Source organism: Balaenoptera musculus, chromosome 15 (assembly GCF_009873245.2).
Source record: "Balaenoptera musculus isolate JJ_BM4_2016_0621 chromosome 15, mBalMus1.pri.v3, whole genome shotgun sequence".
In the NCBI taxonomy this organism is placed as follows: Eukaryota; Metazoa; Chordata; class Mammalia; order Artiodactyla; family Balaenopteridae; genus Balaenoptera; species Balaenoptera musculus.
Genome location: NC_045799.1, coordinates 24,692,773 through 24,714,363, shown reverse-complemented (window position 1 = coordinate 24,714,363; position 21,591 = coordinate 24,692,773). Strand labels below are relative to the sequence as shown.

The 21,591-nt window shown below is 46.3% G+C and overlaps 1 protein-coding gene across 1 annotated transcript; it reads left to right on the top strand.

The window, feature by feature from the left end:
* Positions 1-1,857: 1,857 nt before the first annotated feature.
* Positions 1,858-20,958, top strand: DYNLRB1 (dynein light chain roadblock-type 1). Its single transcript, XM_036825212.1, has 4 exons — positions 1,858-2,009; positions 9,601-9,676; positions 15,734-15,901; positions 19,573-20,958. The coding sequence occupies exons 1-4, from the start codon at positions 2,007-2,009 to the stop codon at positions 19,614-19,616; spliced, it is 291 nt and encodes a 96-aa protein (XP_036681107.1). The 5' UTR covers positions 1,858-2,006; the 3' UTR covers positions 19,617-20,958.
* The last annotated feature ends 633 nt before the right edge of the window (positions 20,959-21,591 follow it).

The window sequence follows — 21,591 nt, the reverse complement described above, 5'->3', positions numbered from 1 at the left end:
CAGAGCTGTTGCAAAAAAATAGTATAGTACAGAGAACTCCTGCACACACTTCACCCAGCTTTCCCCAATGTTAACATCCCATATAACTTGGTACAATTATAAAAACTTCACATGGGTAAAACGACACTAAACTACAACCTTTATACAGGTATCACCAGTTTTCCCACCAGTGTCATTTTTCTCAGTCTCTTCCAATCTGTGACAGTTCCTCATTCAGACCTTGACATTTTTTGAAGAGTATTGATCTGGCACCTTGTAGAATGTCCTAAGTTTGGTTAATGTTTTCTTATGGTTAAGGCCATGGATTTTTTTCTGTGAAAGACACCATAGAGGTGGTGTGCCCTTGGTGCATGATATCAGAGGGCACATATCAATATATCCCATTACCAGTTATGTTAACCTTGATCCTCTGGTTAAGATGGTGCCTGCCAGGTTTCCTCACTGTAAAGTCACTATTCAATCCTCTTAATATGCAGACGCCCCTAGAAGGAAAACCAAATCCTCCCCCAATTGAAAGAGGCTACAGTGGAATGAATTTTTGGAGATAGATCATCTGCGTTGAATTCAGCAAGCTCCAGTGCCTCGAAGGAACACTGTAAGCTGAGGCTAACTAATTCACAAATTATTTCCTGCTAGAGAACCCATAAATTTTTGTGGAAAACGGAACAACATAGTGTTGCAATAGAAATAGAAGTGAGATTTTTTTTTCCCCTCTCCTGAGAACAAGGAAAGTAAAGGGAACAGTGAACAGGCTGGAGAAGAAAACATAACCTGGCCTGAAAGTGTTCATCACTCCTCGCTTTATTTTAACTGTTACTAATCGGTAGTGTCTAACTGGATTTGTACTTCACAAAGCTAACCTCACTCCCTGACACTATGTAAATTACATCCTGCACCTATCACGCTAACGCTGTGTGAGTTACATCCTGGGCCTATCAACCCCTAACTTTATGTAAATTACATCGTGGTCCTGGTGTTTATATTCCCTGCGCCCCCTGGTAACAAATCACCCCCTGTAGCTTTTGCATTTCAGAAAGAAGGTCGTAGGCAGATAAACCAGAGACAAAGGGACCCAATTACCGGACTGCCTAACGCCAGCTATGACTGTTTTGAAATAATGCAAGGAGAAAAAGAATGCGAGACCTTCACTACCTTGATCCTTATCATATACCGGGGACTGCGAGCCCCACATATAAAATCTCCGTTTGGGGGTGGGGGGCCACACACAGTTCTTGAGGCGCTAGCCTGCTGTGTCTTCCCTTCTGCCTGGCAGAGGAATAAAGCCATCTCTCTTATCCTCCAAAATCTGTCTCGTATTTCTTCAGCATCGGCGCACAGAGAGCCAAGATTTGTTGGCAACAATAGGGCTCCAGGAAGAAGGTGAGAAAACGAGGGAGCACAGAAATGCGAAGTGGCTTCTCCAAGGGAACACCGGGTGGCCGCTGAGCTCGGGCTTCAAAGGCTTCAGACTCCCAGGCTAGACCTGACCGCTTCTCTCAGAGCCTGCATGGAATATTCCCAAGGGAGTCGCTCTGGAGACCCCAGGGACGCTTGACTCCAGCCCGATCTCCGGATTTTCCCGCGTTTTCGGAGCTTTTTGGCTTCGCGCCTCATTTTGCCTGAAAGGAGGTCTCAGCAACCCCCGTCCTCGCCTTCAGAATCGCTCGCCACCCTTAACCTAGAACCTGCAGATCCAGCTCAGGCCTCGGTTGAGAGTTGAAAGCCTCTTCCAGCAACGCGAACCAGCGTCTTTTCGGCATAGTGGGAATTAGGAATTTTCCATAGCTTAAGTGCTCCTTTGCTGTTCACTTTCGGACAGCACAGGGCAAGTTCCCCTCGAGCCCTGGGGGAGCTAAGATCCGCCTACCCACCCTCCCAGCCGTCCCACGCTGGCTTCTGATAGGCTACCGAGGCTGTCCGCCTTGACAGGGGGCTGTGCGCAGGCGCAGAGAGGCAGCGGGACTGGGCTGAGGGCTGGCTACGCGGAGCTACCGGATCGGTCCGAGATGGTGAGTGTCTGCCGGGAGCTTGTGGCAGGCGGCCGGGAGGTGGCCGAGCACGACTTCCCAACACCCTGAGCCTGGCCTTCCATCCTCCGGGGGCGGCTCCGAGCGCTGGACTGGGCATCCGCGGGGCTGGGCGGGGCCGGGGCCGAGTTGTCTGGAGGTCGGAACCCGGGCGGCGCGGGCCTCCAGACTAGACCGAGGGGACACCGGATCCCGCTCTCCCTAGACCGGAAGCAGTTGCTTGGGCCTCGGCGAAGGATTGACGGAGATGGGGAGGCAGGCCCACAGGCCTCTGCCTCCTAGCATCCTGGGCCTTGTTGCGAGATAACAATAATGATTACACTTCCGGGAAGCTTAATTCGTGTCAGGCACTGCTAAGCGCTTTACCTACCCTGCCCTTCCTCCTCACCATAGCTCTGTGAAGTAGGTACGACCATTATCCCCCTTTTACATACTTGGAGTCTAAAGCCTGGTGAAGCTAAGTGCCTTGCCCCAGGAAATGGCGGAGGTGTATTTGAACCCTAGAAGCTCGACTGCTGCCTTTCTGTCCCTGTGGTTCTTTCGAGACTCTGGGACATGGTGCATGAGTCAGAAACGAGCGGGATCCACCCTTGGGGTTCCTGCCTTGCTGGCTAGAATTGTGGGCTCCTTACGCCTTTACAGGTTTGTTTTCTTGTGTTTTTAATCCTCCCAACTTGTAAAAAACTTGAAAAGACCTTTTAAATGTTAAATCATGTGAATGGTTTTCGGAAATCTTATTTAACAATTTAAAGTCAATAAGAAACAGTGCCGTGACCTGGAGGTGACGACTTATAATTAGGCATATTACTCCTATTAGTCATTTTCTCTTCAGTTTTTGCTTTATATAGTTTAGCTGTATACTTTGCTTTATATAGTTAGCTAGTTTATAGTATAGATGAAGTAACTTCATCTTTCACATCACTTTTTAAACTAAAAGAATTTTTAACACATCTTACAGTAAAAAAAGTAATAATAATAATCTGAAAGGATCTAAGTGAAAAATAAATCTCCCACCCAACCCTGACACCCAGCCTCAGTCTCCTTCAGAAACATTGTTAGTTTCTTTTATTAATATATCTATATAAGCATGTATATATGCCCCCTCTTTTTCTTACACAAATGGTAGCTTCCTGCAACCTGTACCATGCTGTTGTGTGTTTATATTCATAAAAACAAAACATATTTAGATGCACAGTTTAACAAATTCAAGCAGTACCAAAGTATGTAATGTAGAAAGTGTAGGTAGTCCCTATCTCACTTCCCTCTGGTAATGACTGTTGACAGTGGGTGTGTTTCCTTCCAGGTTTGTTTAGTGCATAAGCACATTTATATATAGCCTGTTTATTACATGAAACTGGAACATATGTATTTATACATATTAAGTTTACTTTAGGCTAATATATATAGATAATCTCATTCTGCAACCTACTCTGTTCACTAAAAGATATCAAATATTTTTCCATGTCGATAAATACAAATCTACTTCATTTAAAGGACTGTATTCATATTCTATTGCAGTATATACATTTAGATGGTTTACAGTTTTTCAATCCAGACAATGCTGCAGTATTATTTTTGTCTTTTTTTTTTTTTTTGCACTTATGTTAGTGTTGTGTTATGTAGTAGTGGTACTTCTGGCATGCATATGTCAACATTTTGGTAGAAACTGACAAATTGCCCCTTAGGATGGTGAGGTGATATAAAAATCATCCATAATTAGCATCCAGTTTTACTCCATCACACAAGTATTTTCATCTTTGTACATTCTCCTTCCTCTTTGTTCACATATGCTTATTTTTCAAGATGTACCTACTAGTTTTTTGTTTCTGTTTGTTTTAATGTCCAAAGCCATATAACTTTGTTGCTGCATCATCTTTGTAATGAATCATTTTTAGTAACTACATAATAGTCAATGAAATATTTTTACCATAATTTGCCAAATCATTCCCCTGGTGTACATTTGGGTTGCTTCTAGTTCATTAACAGAGATAACACTGTGATGAATGTCTCTGAATGCGTAGAGTTTGTTTTCTTTGTCTTTTTTTTTTAATTTATTAGTTTATTTTCTTAGGAGAAATTCCCAGGAAAAGAATTTCTGAGGCAAGGGGACCAGCACTTATGGTTCTCGCAATAGTATTGTCCTGTAGCTCTCCCAAAAGGTCGTATTGCCTTCGTACCAGTTTTGCCATAATACTGCCAGCGTTCAAAAACAGAATCATTCTGTGTGATATTTTGGAATTACTCCTTTGTTCTATTTGATGCAAATGTTTTTCCCTCCTTTTAATTCATTTTTGTTTTACAGCAATTAAAAATTTCATGCTTATTAGTCAAATTGGTCACAGTTCCTTTGTGAATCATTTGCTTCAGATGGTTATCCCTCCTATGCCAAACCAATGAATAATCCTGGAGTTTTACTGCTGCTTGTTTTTTTTTGTTGTTTGTTTGTTTTGTGTGTGTGTGTGTGTTTTGTCTGTCAGCAACGTGCAGCTGGGAACTAGAGAACCCTTCTCTGATGCAGACACCCATGTTAATAGTAATAAAGAGTCAGGGTGCTGAGGATACCAGTTGGGCTGTCTCTAGGAGCAGGACAGGAATTTGGTGATGTGAGCCGACCCAGAATATCCACTGAGATATTTCTGGTACCAGTTGGCTAGCACTGCAGGGATGACAAACATTAAAGACAAAGGTGGCATGACTTGGATGCCTAACTAGGACTCCTTTCCCATCTGCAGATGTCTCTGTTGCTGCTTGTGTCTTTTTGGCATCATTCGTTTTCTTTCTTGGCTCCTCAGGGCTGAACTTGAAGTTTGTTTTAAGCATTATCTCCTGAAAGCAGGTGTGCAGTGCCTCCTCTAGACCTCATGACCCCCACTCACCCAGGCCTAGCCCCACCATACTGGTCGGGGTCAGATTGGAGAAGCTATTTTCTAGTCTTCCAAGAAAAAATTTTTATTAAATTTGACTACATAAAAATTTTGAACTTCTGATTATTGAAAAAAATCATAAGGTTACATTTGAAAAGTGGGAGAAGTGTAATTTATATGATGGACAAAAGTCTAATATTTCTAATGTAAGTTTTTGAAAATCAGATTTGTAGAAAAATCAAAAGACTCAAAAAAGGAGAGATGCAAGCAAATTCCACTTTAACTTCACTGATAAGTTTTTTGTTTTTTGTTTTTCTGACGAACCTCACTGATAATTCTTAAACATTAAAGAAAAGTTGGCTTTCTATTACTTGGGTTTTGCCTGTCAGATTAGCAAAGAATCAAACACCTTGGCATTACTGGTTCTCTTTATTCCTTTGAACATGCCAGACTCCTTCCCACTTCACTGCCTTTGCTTTCATCCCATTGCGTGGAGTGCTTTTCTTTCTCATCATTTAGTTCTTGGCTTAAAGATTACATCTTCAGGTGTTCCTGACCACACTCGTCAAGTAGCATCCTCCTGTCCCCCACCCCCCCATCCCTGTACCCTGCAAGAATCTTGGTCATTTGTTTTTGAAGGTCTCTTCCACCAAAATGTGAGCTCCCTGAGGACTGGGACCTCATCATTTGTGGTCAGTGATATATTCAGCTCTTCTCTTTTTTTAAAAATTTATTTTATTTATTTATTTTTGGCTGCATTTTGGGCTTTTCTCTAGTTGCAGTGAGCGGGGGCTACTCTCTGTTGCAGTGCTAGGGCTTCTCATTGCGGTGGCTTCTCTTGTTGCAGAGCACGGGCTCTAGGTGCGCAGGCTTCAGTAGTTGTGGCACTCGGGCTCAGTAGTATGGCTCGTGGGCTCTAGGGCACAGGCTCAGTAGTTGTGGTGCACAGGCTTAGTTGCTGTGCGGCATGTGGGATCTTCCCAGACCAGGGATCGAACCCGTGTCCCCTGCCTTCGCAGGTGGATTCTTAACCACTGCACCACCAGGGAAGTCCCTCAGCTCTTCTCTTGACCTGCTGTGTGTCCTTGGGCAAAAACTCTTCTCCTTTCTGAACCTTGGTTTTTCTTATTGTAAAATGGAGATCATACTAACCATGGAAGGTTCAGATGAGACGTGTCTGAAAACATTCATCCTAATATCTGACCTGTAGCAGATTCTGAGTTGGTCATTGTATATGTGTATGTCCTCCCTTTCTTGGTAACTGTGTTTACTTTTTAAGCAGCCAGATCTCAGTTGTTGGTTCTCATTAAATTTAGGATCAACTAAACCCTAGCTCCTTTTCACCCTGGGTACTGTACTTAAAAAGGTTGATTTTTGTAAAACATAGTTGTAGAAATGGTTTTTATTTGTTCCTTAAGTATCTATTGAGCCTATACTGTACCAGGTACTGGGATTACAAAGTCTAGGTTCCTGCTCCCAGGGTGCCTTGGGTCTGGAGGAGGAGACAGATGCAAAACAGGCAGTTACACTCCATTGTGATAAGTGCTGTGGAGTCAGGGTGCGTGGGTACCTAGAAGAGGGGCAGGTGTCAGAGAAGGCCTCCCATAGGAGGCTCATGAGCTGAGTCCAAAGAGTTGGGATTTAGTTACATCAAGTGGTTGAGTGAGGGAGAGAAGGTTGCTGCTTTCAGAAGGAGCAGCACATGCCAGGCCCGGGCTCCGGCAGGCTGTGCTTGCCCCCTGCAGTCCACTCTCCACACAGCAGCCAGGGCCATCCTTTTGAAAGAGATCTTGTCACTGCTCGCCTCAAAACCTGCTAGTGGCTCCTCACACCCTCCCCATTAAAAACCAAAGTCATTACTCTGGTCTGTGAGGGCCCCTGAAACCTAGTCTGATCCTGGCTCCCTCCCTCATCTGGCTGCCTGCCACTCACTGCCCTCAGCCACACTGGCTCCTTTGCTTTTTTTCTGGAACACTCTCCCTAGAAGTCTGCATGGTTAGCTCCCTTGTTTCCTTTCAGATCTCTACTCAACTATCACCTTAGTGAGGCCTTCTCTGACCACCTTGTTTAAAATTGCCATCAGCCCCTGCATTCCAGATCCCCCATCCCTTCTGTATTTGACATTTGTATTTTATTTAGGTTTTTTTTAATGTCTGATTCCCTCCCCCCACCCACCAATGTCGGCTTCATGAGAGCAGGGATTTTTGTTGTATTTTGTTCAATACAGCATCCCTAGGCCTAAAACAACATCTGGCACATAGAAGTTTCCCATATAGTTATTGAATGAATAGCAGTCTTATGAAATTTCATCTTTTTCATTTCAGCCTCACTTTCCAATCTCCAGGGGTATCTTGGACTTCGATTCTGGCATCTTTGGTTTTAGTTTGCCCCGTCCCCAGTTTGATTGCAGATTGTTTGAGCTGTCCTAAATTGCCATCCTACTTATTCCTATATATTCTTATTCTCATAATGTTGAGAATGTCAGAGCCCTGTAGTTCCCAAATCAGAGATGTCTGATCTCTTGGATACACAGAGAGATGGGTTAAAAAATGTTTTTAAATAGAAACAATAGGGACTTCCCTGGTGGTCCAGTGGTAAAGAATCCGCCTACCAATGCAGGGGACGCGGGTTCGATCCCTGGTCGGGGAACTAAGATCCCACATGCCGCGGGGCAGCTAAGCCCGCGTGCCACAGCTGCTGAGTTCGCACGCCTCAAGGAGAGAGGCTGCATGCTGCAAACTACAGAGCTCACGCACCCTGGAGCCCACAAGCCACAACTGGAGAGAAGCCCGAGCACCGCCACAAAAGATCCTGTGTGCCGCAACTGAGACCCGATGCAGCCAAATAAACAAACAAATAAATAGATATATATGTGGAATTATTATATAAAAAATAGGAACAATATAATAGAGTAAAAGAGGCTGTTTAAAAAAAAGAAAGAAAGAAACTAAAACCTAATCTATACTTCTCTGCTCTCGGTGTGGCTTTTTGTTTTTTTCCATAATCCTTCTAGCCCTCTTCTTGTTTTCATGTGTATGCAATCTTGCAGCACTTTCTCTTTGTGGTGGTATAAACATTCTGATCCCCGTTGTTAATGTATGTATTATATTCCTGTGAACGGACATTCCAAAATTTCCTTGGCCTTTTCCCTAATTACTGGGCATTTTGGGCTCCTCCTGCTTTTTTGTTATTGCAGATGTCACTGCAGCAAACATCCTGCTGTGTTCTTTTAATTCTTTTGGATTATTTCCTTAGGATGAATTTCCAGGAGGGTTACCAGGTCAGATTGAGTACTGTGTAGTTTTGACCACTATCGTACTTTACCACTCCTCTCCAGAATAGTGTGTAGTAGGAGCTCACTGAAAGTCTGCTGAATGAATTATGATCTCATACATGTATAACCCACTGTATTATACTCTCACATCCACATAGCTAGCCCTGTCCTTTTACCAAGGCTCCAGATTACAGAGGCATCAGGCTGCCATTTTGTAGGAGGAACTTGTGTGCCCTTCCCTCCGGCATTTGAGAGTATTCACATGTCATTGGGAAGTGGGTGGCAGTGACTGGATTGTGAGGCCTGTGCCTACTAGAAAAACAATCTTTGTGCTATCTCCATCCACTGTTTAGAAACTCCTCCCCCCGGGCCAACTCATTAGCCCCTGAGGGTGGGGGACCACTCTCTTGGTGAACAGAGCCTCTGTTTCCAACATAGTCTGACTCTAAGCCTGTGAGGAGCTTCTGACTAGATTCTGGATGGGTACAGAAGGGACCTCCTGAGAACAAACACTTTGGGCCAGTCTCCGTCCACAGGAAGAGTTAGACCTAGTTCAGTTTAGCAGCTATTTATTGAGCCCCTACTCCACAGACCATTATAGAGACTCCAAATAAAGCAGTACCTAATGCATCCCCAGAGAGGTACAGTCAAGGCTTCATGGAGGAGGTGATATCTTAGATGATCTAGAAAAATTTGCTGGATTTCAGCAGAGAAGAGGCCCTGTTCGGGTAAAAAGGTGTGGAGACAGGGAGGTATGGACATGTGGGTGGAGAGTGGATGGAAGGGTAAAAGAGATGGGAATAATAATAGAGAAGGGCTTGCATGGCAAGGTGAGGACCCAAAGTCTGATTGTCCACTCTGTTTACAAATTCCATGTGCCAGAGTATCCCACCCAGACTAGCACCCGGAGATGCAGGATTAATGAGCCCCTTCCTCAGCATTTGCTATGGCTGTGTGCCACGTGTCACCCTGTTTCAGGTGCCAGCTTATTAGGTCACTGAGTCTATCCTCATGGGATCATTTTGCTTCCTTTGGAATGTCTCCTTCCTGTTAGACACTCCTGTTTGGATTTTTTTTTAATCATTGGAGTCCTCTGGTTTGTCCCCCAGCTGTACCAAATATGTGAGTCATGGATGTGTCTGTACTCCTGGGAATGGTATTTGAATTCTACTCCCCAATAGCTGAGGGGCAAAGGGCCCCTGGTGGGCAAAGGGCCAGGAGCACAGCCCCACCCCATACTGGGAAGATGATGGTTTAGATGCTGGTGGTGGCCTAGGGACCACTCAAAATAGGCCTGGGGAGCTTTCAGGAAGTGCCACGTGCCTGGGTGTTACTTGTTTGTTGTTGGAATGTGTGATTTCATCTGCCAGGGCTGTGAGGGAGTTGATCCAGCCTTCCTGACCCCTCCTAACCTTGGTCTTATTCTCTCTGGCAGGCAGAGGTGGAGGAGACACTGAAGCGACTTCAGAGCCAGAAGGGCGTGCAGGGAATCATCGTGGTGAACACAGAAGGTACACCCTTCTTCCAGCCATGACCTGAGTGCAGGCAGGCCCCCAGAAAACAGCCCAACACAGCATAACACTTGCTTTTTACTAAACCTCTCATTACCTGATCTATTTCTCACCCTTTTTTTTTTTTTAAACACCTCTTGTGTCCAAGCACTATTACTAGAATTCTAAATTTAAAAAAAGGAAAAATCCACTCTATCCCAATGCCCTGACACATCATACTTTTCAGTATGCCATACTTTTTCAGCCCTTGTCCAGGTGCATTTTCTCTTGGTCATAATTATAGTTGTTACTCTTTTGCATATGTTTTACTCGTGAGTTTTTGTTTGTTTGGGGTTTTTTTTTTTTTTTTTTGCTCCGTGGTTTACATAAGCAAAATTTTTAACTGCCGGTACAATGTTTATTGACCATCCTACATTTATGCTGTTTCTACTTTTTTTTGCTAGATAATACTGTTGTCAACTTATTTGGGCCTATAGTTTTCTGGGACATTATTTCAACAACTAGAAGAGTACAGATGCTAATTTTCTCATACTGCAGTAGACATGGTGGAGAAGGGAACTAACATTATCACACATCTATTCTGTGCCAGGCCATGGGCTGGTGCTTCACAAAACATATTTTTTCATTTATCCCTTGAAGCAGCTCTGTTGTCTCCATTTTGCGGTGGAGAAGAGTGAGTCTAGAAATTTAATTGATTCACCTACCATTATAGAGCCAAGATTTCATCCCAGGTCTGTCTGAATGCACTTGTGCTCTTTCTCCCACACTGTGCTGTGAAGGACCAGAGGGCGGCTGCTGGACTATGTCCCAGGCCACGTCCAGGGTCACCCAGCTGGGCTCCCCCAATTCTCAAATCCAGTGCATTCAGTCAGCTCTGCTTTGCTTGAGGCTCCTTGAGAGCCTCTGTGTGTATGCATTGTCATTCTGGGCCTTGTTTTGGAAAGGCAGAATTCTCAACAGTGCCTACTTAAATAGAGCAGAATGGAAGTCACCAAGGGTGACAAATTGAAGGTGGCATGTCCTCAGAATGTTGTTTTCCAAGTCGTCAGACCCTGGCCAGCCCAGAGCCACGCAGAGTGTGCTCCCCAGCTTTGTCAGACTCTAATTAAACCACGAGGTCATTGCATTCAAAGGAGGCAGCAGGTTGGGGAGCCCAGAGGACACTGGGAGGCAGCTCGGGTCCACCACTGATCAACCGGGTGGTTGATCTGAGGCTTCCCCTTCCTCTTCAGAACTTAGCTGCCCCAAATGAAGTGGTTGGTCCTTGCTACAGGGAGCTTCTTGCTCCGAGACCCAAAAGACTGTATGTCACTCAGAAAGAGACTCTCTTCTGGGACTGGACATTTTTGACCCCAGATGGGGAGGGAACAGCCCCAGGGGCTGACTCCCCAGCTGGGACCCCTAGGCTTCCAGTAGTATTCCAAACCACAAGGCTTCATTCTTGCCTTAAAACTGCCCCCAAAGTTGAGCTTTTTCATTGGGAAAATATAGCCCCAGCTGCTTACCACCTTTTGGATACTAATGATGAGCACTTATTTTTTGTATACTAATGTGGCAGTATGGCACAGTGGCTAAGAATATGGAATGCGGAACCAGACTGCCTGGGTTTGAATCCTGACCCTACTTACTTATCAACTGTATGATCTTAACAAGTCACTTAACCTCTCTGTTCCAGTTTCCTCATCTGTAAAATGTGGACAGTCATACTACTTTCTTCTAAGGGAAGCTTTTAGAACGGTGCCTGATGTATAGTAAATGCCATGTGAATGTTAAAAATTATTGTGTGTGTGTCTTTGTTTATTTATTTATTAGCCATGCCGTGTGGCATGTGGGATCTTAGTTCCCCAACCAGGGATCGAACCCGTGTCCCCTGCACTGGAAGCACAGAGCCTTAACCACTGGACTGCCAGGGAAGTCCCTTTGTTTATTTATTTTTAATTTATGTTCCATTCACGGAGCTCCCACTTCAGTCTCTCATTTACATTTCACACAGTGACCCTGCAAAGCAGGGACGTTTGCCCGTTTTTCAGATGAGAAACTGGAAGCTGAGAGCAGTGAGGTAACCTGCCCGAGATCACCCAGCCATAGATGGAGGTGGTCAGAACTCACTGCTCTGTGGGACCCTTAAGCCCTCTGAAGACTTCCATTAGAGGTGATCAGTTAAGGATGATTGTATTAGGGACCTCTATTAACTCCTCTCAGGCTTTCCTACCCCCATGATTCAGCTCAGCTGCATCTTCCTGCAGGATGCCTTCCCTGACCATCCCAGCCCAGAGGGATTGCTTCCCGCCCCTAAAATCATGACATTCTCTTGTCCCAGTCACTTACCAACCACCTGCCACTGCCTGTTGACGTCTCAGCCTTGGCCACATTTAAATGGTGTTTCATAATAAAAGAGTGAGTTTAAGCAGACTTAACCAAGAATGTAAGGAACAGGGCTTCCCTGGTGGTGCAGTGGTTAAGAATCCGCCTGCCAATGCAGGGGACACGGGTTCGAGCCCTGGTCCAGGAAGAATCCACATGCCGCAGAGCAACTAAACCCATGCGCCACAACTACTGAGCCTGCGCTCAAGAGCCCGCGCTCTAGAGCCCGCGAGCCACAGCTACTGTAGCCCGCGTGCCGCAACTACTGAAGCCCGTGCGCCTAGAGCCCCTGCTCCGCAACAAGAGAAGCCACCGCGATGAGAAGCCCATGCACCTCAACGAAGAGTAGCCCTCCCTCGCCACAACTAGAGAAAGCCCACGCGCAGCAACAAAGACCCAACGCAGCCAAAAATAAAATAAATAAATAAATAAATTTATTTAAAAAAAAGAAAGAAGAATGTAAGGAACATTCTATTTGTACCTCTCCAGAACCCCTGCCATCTTCTGCTGCTACCCACACAGGGCAAAATAAAAGACTCAAATATGTAAACTCTCTGAGGGCAGGGATTTATCTCTTGTGTTCACTACTGTGTCCCCAGCACCTGCAACAATGCTGACACAAAGTTGGTGCTTAATAAACATCTGTTAAGTTTTGTTAATGTTTTTTAATTGTTGATTGATAGAGGTGGGTTTGGTGAGAGGACCTGGCTATACAACCTGACAGATCTGAGCCCCGGATTAGAAATCATGCCTTCGAGGTGACCAGCCACTTCTGTGGTTTGCACAGTGCCTGTTTGTGAGGGCAAAGGCCTAGAATAGGCAGCCTAGTCATTAGGCTGTCAGTGAGGTGTTCCCCAGCTCTGGCATCCTGTGAATCTGGAATTATCTCTTGTCCTTGTTTGAAATTATCCCCAGTTTTGGTCCCTGCCCTCCATCCCCACCCTGCCAGCTCTGTGTTTTCTTTTGTTTTTAAAGTGAGCCAACAAGAAGTTAGTTTCTTTTCTCCTTTACACAGTTTCTCACTTGGCAGAAATGTGATCACATTCATGACAGTATTTGGGGGTTTTGGGGTATTTGTTTATTTTAAATATTTGTTTATTTATTCGGCTGCGCTGGGTCTTCATTGCGCCATGCTTGATCTTCGTTGCCACCTGCGGGATCTTTAGTTGCGGTGTGCAAACTCGTAGTTGCGGCATGTGGGATCTGGTTCCCTGACCAGAGATCAAACCCCGGCCCCCTGCATTGGGAGCGCAGAGTCTTAGCCACTGGACCACCAGGGAGGTCCCATGACAGTATTTGAACTATTAGAAGTACACCTGTGTCTACTCATTTATCAACAGCCATAAATGCTTAATGCAGTCTCTCTAAAGACACTGGTGAGCACATCAGACCTGGTTCTGGCCCTCAGGGAGCTTAAAGTCTTCTGGGGGGGGCAAACAATGATCACTTCCATAAAGGTGTGATACCAAACTCGAGTTAACTGCTCTGAAGGACAATTGCATGGTGCTGGGACTGTAGAATGGGGGCACTGCCCACATCTGGGGGTGGACGGAGACATGAGGGACAGTGAGAGTCAGGAGAGAATAGGGGAGGGAAAGAAAGTTCCAGGCAGAGGGACCTGAGAGAAGGTGGCCTTGTGGTATGTAAAAAGAAGGTCAAGAAGTTTGATACCCAAACTTTGCCAGGCCTCGAGACTGGTCCCTCAAGTTTCCTGGGGGATGGGATTTACTGTGTGGGTGATGTTGATAATAAATCAACACTTATTACATGCATACTATTGCTAAATATTCTCAAATGAATTAATCCATATTTAATCCTCACAGCAGCACTTTGAAGCACAGATGAGGAAATGGAGGCTCAGAGAGGTTAAATCACTTGTGTAAGGCCACATAGCCATGAAGGGGCAGAGCCGGGGTATAAGCCCAGGTCATCAGATTTCAGAGTTCCTGCTCAGTCGTCTCCCCAGCTGCTTATACTGCCAACCTCAGGAAGGTTCCACTATTGAATGAGGCCTCGTGGGGCCCTGGTGGGTACATTGTTGCCATCCAGGACCCAACAGCAGCCCTGGTGACCTGGTCATCTTGTCCCTTAAAGACAAGCGATCACTACAACCTGTTCTCATAACTCCGCTTGGCTGAAACCAGCTTCTCTGACTCAGCTGCTTCTCCTGCTACCATGCCCTCCTCTGCCCACTCTCCTGTTCCTCTACCCTAGTAAGACAAGGTTGGATCAGTTTCTTGCCACTCATGGGTAGGCCTGAGGGTTACTGTCTTTGGCTGATCCCTTGGCTGGTCAGTTATGGGCCAGATAGCAGGGTCCTGGACCCCACATCCAGCCACTTATGTGTGGGGAGCCACTTGGGCCACATTTGTCACAAGGGCCTGTCAGCCGTGGGCACTCGGCCTCATCGATGGAGCCTTCTGCTGACATGTTACGGTGATTCGTAGGCACCTTATGACCCAGTCGTGGCCTGAGGTGGCTCAAGCTGAGCCCTCTTCCTCACCTCCATGACAATAGGCACTCTCCAGTGAGGGAGGTCCATTTAATAGTTCATCGCAAGGAAGCAGTCCTCAAAACAGAAAAGGCTTGTTGCAGGATGTTGTTCACTGCACAGTAATTAAGTAAAAAATCCAGCCTTAGTACCCAGCAACAGGGGAATGATTAACCCTGTGGAATGGCCACTTGTGGGCTCATTGAAAGCAGTAGCAATGCTGTTTACAAGGGTGTTTGCAGACAGAGAAACAGGCTTTAAATTGTGGGCACAGTCATGTGTATAGACAGTGTGTTTATAACTGGGCCCTGGGCTTCCCTGGTGGTGCAGTGGTTAAGAATCCGCCTGCCAATGCAGGGGACACGGGTTCGAGCCCTGGTCCGGGAAGATCCCACATGCCGCGGACCATCTAAGCCCGTGCGCCACAACTACTGAGCCTGCGCAGTAGAACCCGCGAGCCACAAATACTGAAGTCCGCGTGCCTAGAGCCCGTGCTCCACAACAAGAGAAGCCACCACAATGAGAAGCCCACACACCGCAATGAAGAGTAGCCCCCGCTCACTGCAACTATAGAAAGCCCGCACGCAGCAACAGAGACCCAATGCAGCCAAAAATAAAAATAAATTAAAAATAAATAAATTTTAAAAAATAATAATAATAACTGGGCCCTAAGCCTTCCTTGGTGGGAACTGGAGCAAAACACCAGTGATGGTTCTATCTTGACATGGGCTGACCTTTCTTCTTCTATCTACTTTTTAGTATTTACAGATTTGTAGGAGGTATTCTCCTTGTTTCTGTTCTAAGTGTTACGAATGATAGTCTCTCCTTCTATTGCTGGAAACCAGCCAGTACGATGTGGCCCTGTGAAAGGAGCCTGGCAGTGGAGCCAACAGGCCTGCGTTTGAATCCTGACCCCACTGCTTCTCTTTACCTGCTGTGTGACCACAGGCAGGCCACCTCACCGCTCAGAGTTTCTGTTGCCTCATTGGCAAGTAAAGATGGTGACTCCGCCCTTAGAGTAGTTCTGGGGACTGGTGTTGACATATTTCAAGTGCTCAACACTTGCCTGTCAAGCTTTCAGTAAATAGTGGGCTTTGACTGTTAACTGCCAGTCTAGACTCTAGAATTATGGGTGTGGGGCTAAGAGCTGGGCAGAAAGGGACCCCAATGTTCTGCTCAGTCTCTGTCTCCTCTCCCCTCAGGCATTCCCATCAAGAGCACCATGGACAATCCCACCACCACACAGTACGCCAACCTCATGCACAACTTCATCTTGAAGGCCCGGAGCACCGTGCGTGAAATTGACCCCCAGAATGACCTCACCTTCCTTCGAATTCGCTCCAAGAAAAATGAAATTATGGTTGCACCAGGTAAGGGGTCTTCCACATCCCCACTTAGGAGCAGACCCTCACAGTGCGTGCTCTGTAGCTATCAGGACGGCTTAGCACATGGGTGTCTCCATAGGTTCCACAGAAAGGCCTGAAGAGCAGAAGGTACAGATTTGATTGCCTCACCGCCTGGCCTGTCTCCAGCTGGCATCCCCAACAAATACTCATTCACAGTGACTCTAGGCCAGACCCCGTCCTGGGTTCTAGGCCACAGCGGGGAATTATGTTCTCATGGGGGAGAGAGACATATAAGCATATCACAGTGTAATCCTCACCTTGATGTGGGGGAATTCAAGGAGCACTTGGGAACATAGAGGAGGGTGTGATTAGGGCTGCTTGTGGCTGCTTGTGGCGGTCAGCAAAGGCTTCCCAGAGGAGGGAGCACTTGAGCTGAGTCTTGAGGGCACAGGTGAAGAGTAAGCAAGCAGGGTGGGGCTTGGGGGTGCCGGGAGTGGGAAAGCTATGCTTGAAGAAAAAGGAATTCAGCGCTTCTAAACCAAAGTGTGAGGCAAAAACACCATGCACTATTTTATCCTTGAAAAAATGTTAATTTGCCCACTTCCAAACGATAGTCCTATTTCTCTGGACCCCATACAGACAGCCCTTCCTCCAGCACTGGAAGAGATTGCTGCTTTTGTTTCACGTGAAGTGCTTGGCTTGCACTTGGGGACTGTGTGGTGCAAACAATACCTGTCTTAGGTCTTAGGATCATTCTCAGGGTGATGAGATGCTTACCGTGGGAGGAGCCCATGAGGACTGGGACCACAGGAGGGACAGCAGGGCCACCTGCCCTGCCCTGCCTCACCTCACTCACACACACGGCCTGGAGTGGTAGACAGATCCTCCAGGACTGTTTTTGCAGTTACTTCTCCCCCTCCATCTCCTTTTTGGCTGAGCCCCGTGGTTGAGTGTGCCTGAGTTAAATGTGCACATGGTGATGGAGGCGGCTGCAGTGCAGCTTGTCTAGGGCATCAGGATATGTGTAGGAAGGAGTGTGAGGTGATACGTTTGGTCCAGTTTAGAAGGGGCCTCAAACGCCAAACTCAGCTGCATGGACTTGACCCTGTGAGCAGAGGTTTTTTAAGGCAGGAGGTGATAGGATTGTCATTGGGGGCCTGGATGAAAGAGGGCAGTGGGGAGGCTGGGACATTGACTGCCCCTGGGCTTTGCAACACAGATGGCGAGGAGGCTGGCTGCAGAATTCTGAGGTATTTGATGGCGGTCAACCACTCCTTGCAGCAGAGCAATATTGGTTCTGTTCCCAGGCCTGTTCGGGTCCAGTTGAGCTGCTTGGAAGGATGTGAAGGAGAGACCCATAGAGCCAGTCACAGGGGCCCACAGTCTCCTGGGGACACTCCCTAGAGGGGTGGGGACAGAGCAGGTCAGTCACAAATAAGAACCTAGGATAACTTCAGAGTCATTTATTCCAAAAACATACATACACTGTTTATCAATTTAATCACTGTCTAATGCATCTCATGCCAACCAATGATGAGGTCTCTGATTCTGTCAGAGAAAATAGACTGCAGCAGGCACAGCATCTGTTTTCCCGGCTTCACCTCTTACGAGCATGACCTTTAGCAAATCACAGAACTCCTCCGAACCTCTGTTTCCACATCTGTAAAGTGTCTAGTAGGGGCCGGTACTGCTCTGGTATTCTGAGATGCTTCATCTGGTTGAGTATGTTGGCACGAGTTTGGGCAGAAAGGCTTGGAATCAGATTTGAACTCACATCCCTCCCAAGACTTCATGCTGTGTGATTACAGACAAACCTCCACTCCCCTAAAAATTAGGCTACCAACCCTCCAAATCAGAGCAGACCTTGTGCCCCACCTGGAAGCTCACAATGTGAAGCAAGGACAAATTATGTGGTCTCCAAGTCGACAAACTCTCCGTGGACAGCATCTCTTGGCTTAAAGCTTCCAAGAATGTCTGCTCTGGAACAGCTGAGTTAACACAGTGTAATCAAGCTTTAACACACTGCTTCCCACAAAGCACTGGGAGTGCTATTATTGAATGTAGAGCTTGATTATTTGGAAGAAAAGACACTGATATTGCTAATAGTATCTGTTTTTATCAGTTTTATCGGTGGCTTGTTAATTATTTCTGTTTTTATTAGTGATTTTTCACTTACACAGATTGCTTAGCCATGAAACTTAGTCATATAATATCTGTTCGTTCCCAGATGTCCATCGTCATGGGAAGAAGCAAGCTTTAGGCTTGAATCTGAACAGACACAAAGCAGACATGGCCAAGGTCCTGCCATTTTTCACATGTTCAGCAGGGGGCAGACCAGAGGCATTCAGCATCTGAGTCAAACCCCGCTACCCCACCTGGCAAGTTTGCCTTGGCTTGGGCAAGTCATTTAATTCTCTGAGCCTTAGTGTTCTCATTAGTAAAAATGAGAAAGCACTGGGCCCTGCCTCATAGAGTGATTCAAGGATTCATTGAGGTGCTGTATGAGAAGTGATTGACCCAGAGCCAGCACGTGGAAGCCTTGGTGAATGTTTGCAGTTTGATTATTAAGTGGGCAAAGCTGAAACACCCCGCTTCTCCTATTTCCTCTTTTATAAAGTGAGAGGCAGTCAGGCTCACCCCAGAGGACTTGGATTTGCTATGATTTCATGATGGACATTCCTTCTGACTGGCTGGATCCCCAGAGCTGAAATTCAGGTAGCTTTGGACCCCTTTGACCTGGTGCCTTTGAAATTTTCTACTCCAGAAGGCTCTGGAAAGCTAGCAACTGAACTTATGACAGAACTGACATTAACCCAAGACTAGCGGGGTTGAGGTTAGAATTCCATCTTTGATACTAATTAGCTGGGTAACCTTAAACTAGTGGTTCTTCCAGAACCTGCAGCATCAGCATCACCCGGGCACTTGTTAAAAATGCAAATTCTCGGGCTCCACCCCAGACCCACTGAGTCCGAAGCCCTGGGGGTGGGACCAGCAGTGTTGTTTTAAACAGCCTTCCAAGTGATTCCGACACCCTGTAGTTTGAGAACCATTGCTGTAGGAAACCTTGAACCTGAGTTTCCCTACCCAAAAAAACGTGATAATCCTACCTCCCTGTTGGTACTGGGAAGATTAGAAATAAGGATGCGGGGACTTCTCTGGTGGTCCACTGGTTAAGAATCCTCCTTCCAATTCAGGGGACGTGGGTTCGAACCCTGGTCAGGGAACTAAGATCCCACATGCTGCAGGGCAGCTAAGCCCACACACCACAAGTACTGAGCCCACATGCCTCAACAAGAGAAAAACCCGTATGCCACAACTAGAGAGAAGCCCACACGCCGCAAGGAAAGATCCTGCACGCCTCAACAAAGATCCCTCATGCCGCAACTAAGACCTGACGCAGCCAAATAAAAAAAGAAAGAAAGAAAGAAATGAGGATGCACTGCCTAGCACCACTGCTGGGTAGGGTGAGGGCCCCGCTTCGCGGCAGCCACATGTGCAGAAGCCCCCACAGGAAATTTGCAAGTTTATCTTCTGTTTTCCCGCAATTGGAAGCAGCCTGAGTATTGATGCTTTTTATCCCTCTCTGCCCCACCACCATTTTACAGTTGGTGATTTAATGATTTATTGGCTTTGTGGTGTGTTTTTCTCCCATTTTACATTTAGTGATTTGTTTTTTCATTTTTCCTCTTTTGCAGATAAAGACTATTTCCTGATTGTGATTCAGAATCCAACCGAATAAGCCGCTCTCTTGGCTCCCTGCGTCATTCCTTAATTTAATGCCCCTCAAGAATAATAGCGTTAATCGTGTCAACTGACATGGAAGTCCTCTTAGAGCCCTCTCAGACCAACCCGGCTGCAGCTCCACCTGCCCCACCAAAGTCATCCCTCTGCTGGCCAGTCGCACCTGATTTTCCAGGAGGAAAATCCCATCCAGGTTTACAGAGCAAGAGATTGTGAGAAGCCCACACACCCTGTTTCCTTCTGACTTTGAGTTCACTTTGTTGCTCTTGGAAAAGGCTGTTTTTCTTTAACTAAAAATAACCAGAACGCTTTCCCTGCCGTGTGTCTTTAAACACTAGGTTGAAAAGGCCTCCCTTCCTGTGTAATCACGTGGTCTGAAGGCTAAGCCCGGTGCCCCCGTGGTGGATTGTGCTCCATACTGCACCTGTGGCCACACTTTCTGAGCTGGACCTGGTTCATGACTGGTGTCCTGGTTTCTGGGCCTCTAGTCCCTAGCCACCCCTTTTATCATTTCTCACCCCCACCAATGTTTTGAAAGCTTTTTTTCAACTACACTTCACTGGGGAAAGGAAAGGAAAGGAGTGAAATTTGTTGAGTACCAGGTGTGGCTTATATCATCCTCATAGTTCCCTACAGACGGGATGGTAAAGCCATCTTAAAGATGAGGAAGCTGGGTTCTCAAGAATGACTTGCCTGAGGTCTCACAGCCGGGAGCACAGGTGTCTGACTCCAAAAGCTCTGCTCTTTCCACACTACCTTCCCCAGAAATCCCAGATGGTCTGGTTCACCCGAGCGAGCTCATCCTGGGTAAGCATCTGCCTTCCCTTAGATTCGAGTCCTGGGGTGCGGTGGGGATGAGGGGTTGCACTGGCCACTCAGTGAGGCTGTAGGCCACTTGTCATCCAGCAGCACTCGGATTTTTTTCCCCCAGAAACCACATGTATTTATTTTTTATTAGGTTCTCTTTTTGTCTTTTGTTTCTTGATACAGAGGGAAAGGATTTAAAACTATGGTGCAAACCTCGAAATTCCCCTTCATTGTCCTTCTCCCTTCCCGGGCAGTAACCTCCGACTACAGTGTGAGTTTTTCCATCCAACAAAAATGCTTTTCTAAATTTTCCAGTGAAGTTTCTTAACAGTATCAGGGGAGTAAAACATGTACCCTTGGGAGCCTAGAAGTATAGTTTATAAGGTCTCGGCAAAATTTCTTCAAAATCTATTTTAGTGAAAGATCATAGGAATTTTCCACTCCATAATCGATATGTTTGTGTTAATATAGAAATAATCCTTTTAAATACTTTTCCCCAAATCTTCAAATAAAACTGATTCTCTGAGCTATCACTGCATGCTGTCCCTGTCCCTGTGGACCAGGAAGCACATCCTGGGAGGTGGTGACTGCAGGACTGCAGCAAAATGACACTGGATCAGTAATTACCTCAGAGATACCGGGTTTAAAGGAAAGTGAGGCATGGCCACCACTATCTCCTTTTTGTTCTCAGAGGCTGTTGAGGCTTCGATCCAAGTCTAAGGTTCCCCTGTCCTTCTGTCTTGAGTTTCTCCAAGAAGAATAATGGGAGAAGATGGTCTGATTAAGATAAATTACCCCAGAGGAGAGGTCGGGTTTCTGTAGAGGGGAGAAGGAGGTCTGGCAACAGAGCAAGAGTTTAGAAAGAGTTTAAGACCTGGCCCTCCTCTCTTCGCTTAGTTTCTCAACCACCCCCTCTTGTTTGCCTTAAAGTTCTCTGTCATAAAACTTCCCTCAAGGTCCTGAGGAGAGTTTGGCACCGGATGACCCATGAACATAAAGATGTTCCGCCTCCTAGTCCCCTGGGCAATGGGTTTTCACACCTGGGAAGCTTGCCTTGCATTCATTCCAGTTTGTGATGCAGCATGGACTCATGTACCCTGGACTAAACTCCAGGTTTTAAGAAGTCTAAATAATGGTGCAGCACATGTAAATACCCAAGTGTTTCT